The sequence below is a fragment of the Sinocyclocheilus grahami genome, unplaced genomic scaffold, assembly GCF_001515645.1.
Source record: "Sinocyclocheilus grahami isolate Dianchi unplaced genomic scaffold, SAMN03320097.WGS_v1.1 scaffold734.1, whole genome shotgun sequence".
Lineage (NCBI taxonomy): Eukaryota > Metazoa > Chordata > Actinopteri > Cypriniformes > Cyprinidae > Sinocyclocheilus > Sinocyclocheilus grahami.
Genome location: NW_015505913.1, coordinates 395,504 through 402,732, shown reverse-complemented (window position 1 = coordinate 402,732; position 7,229 = coordinate 395,504). Strand labels below are relative to the sequence as shown.

General features: G+C 37.8%; 1 protein-coding gene across 1 annotated transcript in view; it reads right to left on the bottom strand.

Annotated features, from left to right (window-relative positions):
• Window positions 1–7,229, bottom strand: part of LOC107560578 (proto-oncogene vav-like) — an 18,163-nt gene that overhangs the window by 913 nt on the left and 10,021 nt on the right. The window contains exons 13-22 of the mRNA XM_016244796.1: window positions 6,612–6,697; window positions 4,489–4,624; window positions 4,283–4,392; window positions 4,084–4,185; window positions 2,813–2,907; window positions 2,699–2,721; window positions 2,209–2,251; window positions 1,991–2,127; window positions 1,041–1,106; window positions 264–295 (exon numbers count right to left, since the gene is read on the bottom strand). Coding sequence (XP_016100282.1) covers window positions 264–295; window positions 1,041–1,106; window positions 1,991–2,127; window positions 2,209–2,251; window positions 2,699–2,721; window positions 2,813–2,907; window positions 4,084–4,185; window positions 4,283–4,392; window positions 4,489–4,624; window positions 6,612–6,697 — 830 coding nt within the window. The remainder of the gene's footprint in view (window positions 1–263; window positions 296–1,040; window positions 1,107–1,990; window positions 2,128–2,208; window positions 2,252–2,698; window positions 2,722–2,812; window positions 2,908–4,083; window positions 4,186–4,282; window positions 4,393–4,488; window positions 4,625–6,611; window positions 6,698–7,229) is intronic.

Sequence of the window (7,229 nt, the reverse complement as noted above, 5' to 3'; positions counted from 1 at the left end):
GTGTGCATATGTGTGTGTGTGTATATGTGTGTGTGTGTGTGTGTGTGCATATGTGTGTGCATATGTGTGTGTGTGTGTGCATATGTGTGTGCGTGTGTGTGTGCGTATGTGTGTGTGTGTATATGTGTGTGTGTGTGTGTGTGTGCATATGTGTGTGCATATGTGTGTGTGTGTGCATATGTGTGTGCGTGTGTGTGTGCGTATGTGTGTGTGTGTATATGTGTGTGTGTGTGTGTGTGTGCATATGTGTGTGTGTGTGTTACCAGGGCAGTCCTGTTAAATCTGGAGGAGGCGCCTACAGAGAGCAGACAACACATTTACTTAACAAGCAGTAGATACTAGGAGTTATCATGCAGATTTGTATTATTATTGTACGCCGAAATGTAAAATTTATTACATCAAATTTAATCTAAACCTGGAAACAAACGAAAACATTTAGGATTTGAAATTGTGCTCTATTTCTGTCATTAATCGAGTGCTGCTCTCCACAAAGCATGAACCAAATAACAAGACATTATTAAACTCATGCTCAGTTTTCATTACAATTTCACTCAAACTGTTATACTGATAATCTAATTTAAAATGAAAAAGTGGACCCCACTGGAACTGTACAGTATTATGATTATACAATAAACTAGGAAATATTGTCAGAAATATATAAATATTAAAAATGACAGGAAATAAGAACTGTAGGAAAAAATAAAGATTAAAAATAAAAATTGTACGACATAAATAAAGATGAAAAATTATAGAGTGAAGTAAATAAAAAAAATGTAGAAAGTAAAAATTGTATTACATAAAAATAAACATTAAAATATAAATACAAATTGCAGGGAAAAATAAAGATAAAAAAATTTAGAAAATAAAAAGATTAAAAACTAGAAAAAAAAATGCAGGAAGTAAAAAATTTAGGAAAAAAAAGCAAGATAAAAAAAGAGGGAATTAAAAATTGTGGGAAATCAAAACATAAATAAATAAACAGTATCGGATATAATGACTCAATATCAGTTATTGGATCTACATTTTATTGATCCACTCACCGGCACAAACGGATGAACTTTACTGCAGGGAAACCAGCCGACCTCTCCGATGGTCAGATTCCTGCCCTGTAACACACACACACACACACACACACACACGTCAGCTTTATATAAAACCACTATTATATACAGTATATTCATATTTATATGAGGTCAACATCACGTATCGCTCTGAGTCATATCCAGGATTTAACATGACAAAAAAAAAAACTTAAGACATGCGGAAAAGAGAAGGAGAAAGTGCAGACGAGTGTAGGTTTCTCTTCTCCATTATTAACACACAGATCAGATCCTGCTGTAACCTCATTCACACATGAATCAAAACTGAAAGAGACTCGCTCACAAAGCCTCGCGCTTCTCTTCATATAGTCATATCATCAGAGTATACACGCTTTGATGTGTTGTTCATCTTTTCTTTACTGCGTTGCATCGTTATATGTGGTGTAAAATGACTGAACATGATGAATTGCCATCAGTGTTAAAGATGAATGTGTTTGAGGTTTTATTTCTACATGTGAAAAAATGTGTTTTAAAGATGGGTCGTGGTCACCAACCTGAAACGTGCATTATTTAATATACACTAAATACATATCAGAAAGACGGCGAACAGAAAGCCGTCTCTCTTGTGCTGAATTCATCAAATGGTGTGGCATTGTGTTAACAGTGCTCGTTGAGGAGCTCACTGGCATCTAGTTCTCCGGTGTCCAGAGACACTCCTGTACGTGTGTGTGTGTGTACGTGTGCGAGTGTGATGTGTGTGTGCGAGTGTGTGTGTGTGTGTGTGTGTGTGCGCGAGTGTGTGTGAGTGAGTGAGTGAGTGAGTGCGAGTGCGTGAGTCTGTGTGTGCGTGCGTGAGTGTGTGTGTGTGTGTGAGTGAGTGTGTGTGAGTGAGTGAGTGAGTGAGTGAGTGAGTGCGAGTGCGTGAGTGTGTGTGTGTGATGACCCCTCACCTCCCACCACTGCAGGTCGACCTCGGCTCGCGTCAGCTCCACCGTGTCTCCCACAGACAGCAGCAGCGGCTGACCAAACTCCAGCGGCGGCGGAGGGAGACCGTAATAATCCACACACACCTCCATCTTCGGCAGACCTGATCGAGACAGAGTGTGTGAGGGACACGGACCAGAGTGTGTGTGTGTGTGTGTGAGGACGCTGTGTGACGTGTGTTTACCTGGTTTGGTCTGTCTTTGAGATGTTAACCTCATCGTTTTATTCTGAAACAACAGGAAAATACACTTCAACACCCACAAACACAAACTAACACAAATAAACATCAACAGCACCATCGCTGACTTCATTTGCATTTTCTTTTATTTTATTGTATTTTTTATTTTATTTTTAATTTTATTGTATTTAATTTTTGTTTTCATTTTATTTTATCTTTGTTTTTATTTTATTTTATTGATTTTCTTTTATTGATTTTCTTTTATTTTTTATTGATTTTATTTTACCAGCATATTTAAGCTGTTTAAATGTCAAATGTTTGGATTTAGGGTCACTTTCACAGTGTGTAAATGGGTTTATCACGTGTTTGTGTGTCAACATATGCATAAAGTCCAATTTGAAACAACAGGACGTGCTATAAAGAAATGAAATAAAAGTTTATACGACATAAAAAATATACAAAAAGTAAGTGACATAAATAATTTGGATGCACAGACCTTCTTGAGCGTTCCTGACAGTTCTGTGGAGTGAATGAGAAGCACATGTGAAGTCGACTGAACGAACATCAGTGACACATTACATTCTCACAGGTTCTTTATCTGTTTTCTCACCAGAGTTTCGTCCGCATGCAGGAACTCGACCCAGACACTCTTTATGAGCAGCCATCCTACAGCGCGAGCAGCGGTAGCCCTGAAAGAAGATCCCCCTGACACACACACACACACATAACAGACACACACACACACACACACACACACACACACACACACAGACACACATGCGCACACACACACACACACACACACACAGACACAGACGCACACACACAGACACACACACACACACGCGCACAGACACACACATCAGCAAATAAACCTCACATCTCCAGCTACAGCAGCAGATTTACTCTCCTTTATATCTTACAGGAGTCTCATCCTGACACATCTACATTAGTCTTCATTCTCTGAGTTTGATGAGTTTGATGAAACTCGAAATGAAACGATTCAGCAACTTTCACAGCTCAGAACTTCCTCCCGGAACTAAAAAGAGCATGTACTGAAAACAAGCTGCCAACCAGTGTTGTTATTATCAACAAACACTCTCAGCTATTTCATGAGCTGAAATAAAACATTAGATGAAAAACTTAGAAATGTTTCCCTAAATGAAAATAAGTTAAAGTAAATAACTAAATTAGTAAAACTAAAATAAATAAAAAATTTAAGAGAATTATTAAGCAAAAATTTATAAAATAACAAAATTAAAAGTGTAAACTAAAACTCAAATGAACACTGAAAATATAAAAATAAACATTAATTAAAAACTAATAAAACTGCTAAAAGTCACATGTGATACTTTTGCATTTCAGAAAGCGAAATGTATATTAGATACAAGAACCAACATAATAAACCGTAAAAATGATTGCTGCGATTAGTTATCACAACTTAAAATTCAACATTCGAATAAGTAAAAATGCATTGTTTCAACTTTAAAAAAGTAAGCATTTACTGAAACCCGAGCTGCGAATCTGGTGTTCAGTCCTAAAGTAAGTTAAAATACTAATATACTAAAACTGAAATACAAATATTAAGCAAAAAATGAAAACTGAAAATCAAAAATAATTAAAAATAATCATAAATACTCAATAGCATATCGATAATACTAAAATAAAACACATTTCTGCAACTTTCCCGTGTCAGAAAGCAAAATTTAGCAATACAAGATCCAACATAATACAGCATATAAATAAATGCTGCCATTATTTATCTCAACAAATTTGAAGCTGCTATAACTAACTGCAGCAGCATTCTGGTGTTTGTTGAGCAGAAAACAGCAGCTCATTCACTGGTGAACACTGGCGTGAAACGACTGATTTAAAGTTCACCTGAGGAGCATCCGACAGGCTTTACACGAGGTGGTGTCCTCAAAACAGTGCATCTGAAAGTCATGACCGTTAGCCGTGCTGTTCTCCGGACACATGTTGGACCTACGAACATGTATGTTATATTATACTATCATAGGAGCAGCATATTAGAGCTGTAGCTGAGCTGAAGGTTTGAGGAACATAGGAGCGGTGGACTCACAGCGCCATCTCAAACTGCTCCAGCCACTTCTTCTTCAGCTCTCGTGTCTTAAAGAAGAGATCGTAGCCGCCCTGACCGTACAGATCCATCAGCAGGAAGGTGTGCGTCCACTGTAAATACACACAAGCGTCAGGTACAGGTGTGTTCTGATGATGATGATGATGATAATGATGAAGCTCTGTGAGACCAGAGGAGGTGTGTAGAACCTTCTTGCTGTCCTTCTCTCCTGACGGCTCGTCTCTCAGCTGGTAATGCTGAAGCTCAATCAGCTCCTTCAGCTCCAGACTCTCGCCGCTGCGCTTCTTACACACTAGCAGAGCCTTATCGAAGAGAAAGCCATACCTGCACACACACACACACACACAGAGAGAGAGCTTTACACACGCTACACACAAGCACAGCCTTATCGAAGAGAAAGCCGTACCTGCACACACACACACACACAGAGAGAGCTTTACACACGCTACACACTACCACAGCCTTATCGAAGAGAAAGCCGTACCTGCACACACACACACACACAGAGAGAGCTTTACACACGCTACACACTACCACAGCCTTATCGAAGAGAAAGCCGTACCTGCACACACACACACACACAGAGAGAGCTTTACACACGCTACACACTACAGACAATAACGTTTGGAAATTGTATGGATTTCATTTCCATCACACACACACACACACACACACACACACACACACACACACACACACACCCACACTCACACTCTCACACACTCACACACACACACACACACACACACACACACACACACACACACACTCACACACACACACACACACACACACACACAAAGAGAGAGAGAGAGCTTTACACACGCTACACACTAACAACCTGTTCACATCAAGAACGATACGCATCACAATAACTATAAAAATAAGACAACTGTGACGTCCACAGCACAACTATAACAATAAAAGCACAGAGGATTTCTTTTCCCCAGAAGATGAACAATAAAAACTTTGACAACCAATAAGAATCCACCAGAATTTAAAGAGCTTGAATATTTAAAGAGACAGACGTCAAAACTGCAGCATGTTTATAACAAACAGAATGTTATCGTCTGTTAATGTGGGTGCTGATATAGTAATCATTAGTTATCATTATAAATATATCGTTAAAGCTATCTTTACAAATATCATTAAAGTTACATTTTGTACTGTAGTTGTAGTTATCATTATGGTTATCATTATATTAATCATTATTGTTACAGTTATCGTTATCATAGTTATAGTTATAATAAAATATTTTGGTTACACTTTATTTTAAGGTGTCCTTGTTACAGTGTAATTATACAATTAAGTATGGAATAATATTAATTAACTACATGCACTTACTATATGGTTAGGGTTAGGATTAGGGTTTGGCGAAGGGTTACTTGCATGTAATTATGCATAAATAATTGTTGTTATAATAGTAAGTACATATAAGTACATGTGTAACAAGGACACCTTAAAATAAAGTGTTACCAATATTTTTATAGTTATTATTACCGTTATAGTTATCATTATCGTTATAGTAATCGCTATAGTTATAGTTATCGTTACAGTTTTCATTACCATTACAGTTACTGTTATAGTTATCGTTATCATTATCGTTAGAGTTATAGTAACACACAAACACACCGGTCCTGTTTGGATTTCTTCTCCAGATTGCAGATCTTGAATTCCCCGTCTATTTTGGGTCGTCCGTATAACGCCAGAGACAGAGACTTAACAGAGGGACAGAGAGTCCGAATCAGCATCAAACACAAATGAATCAGAATCAGCATCAAACACGAATGAATCAGAATAGTGAGAATCTGTACCATGTTCTCGATGCACAGCTGAAACGTCGTGATCTGACGGATGATCTCATTGTCTCGCTTCACCTCGTTCACACACTGAGCCAGATCCTGCACACACACACACACCAGCAGCATGTTCATTTTGGTTACACTTTATTTTAAGGTGTCCTTGTTACAGTGTAATTATACAATTAAGTATGGAATAATATTAATTAACTACATGCACTTACTATATGGTTAGGGTTAGGATTAGGGTTTGGCGAAGGGTTACTTGCATGTAATTATGCATAAATAATTGTTGTTATAATAGTAAGTACATATAAGTACATGTGTAACAAGGACACCTTAAAATAAAGTGTTACCAATATTTTTATAGTTATTATTACCGTTATAGTTATCATTATCGTTATAGTAATCGCTATAGTTATAGTTATCGTTACAGTTTTCATTACCATTACAGTTACTGTTATAGTTATCGTTATCATTATCGTTAGAGTTATAGTAACACACAAACACACCGGTCCTGTTTGGATTTCTTCTCCAGATTGCAGATCTTGAATTCCCCGTCTATTTTGGGTCGTCCGTATAACGCCAGAGACAGAGACTTAACAGAGGGAGAGAGAGTCTGAATCAGCATAAAACACAAATGAATCAGCATCAGCATCAAACACGAATGAATCAGCATCAGCATCAAACACAAATGAATCAGAATCAGCATCAAACACGAATGAATCAGCATCAGCATCAAACACAAATGAATCAGAATCAGCATCAAACACAAATGAATCAGAATCAGCATCAAACACGAATGAATCAGAATAGTGAGAATCTGTACCATGTTCTCGATGCACAGCTGAAACGTCGTGATCTGACGGATGATCTCATTGTCTCGCTTCACCTCGTTCACACACTGAGCCAGATCCTGCACACACACACACACACCAGCAGCATGTTCATTTAACTAATCATGAGTTAAATTCATGTTCATGAGCTTTTCTACTCATTTTACCCCTAGTTGGCGCTCTCACTTCACTGCACATCCTGATCAAAATACCCACAAAGTTCTGACTCAATGCACAGACGTTGTGGCAAAATTTCTTTGCATCATTCTTTGGCGCCTGATTCATTTGTGGGTG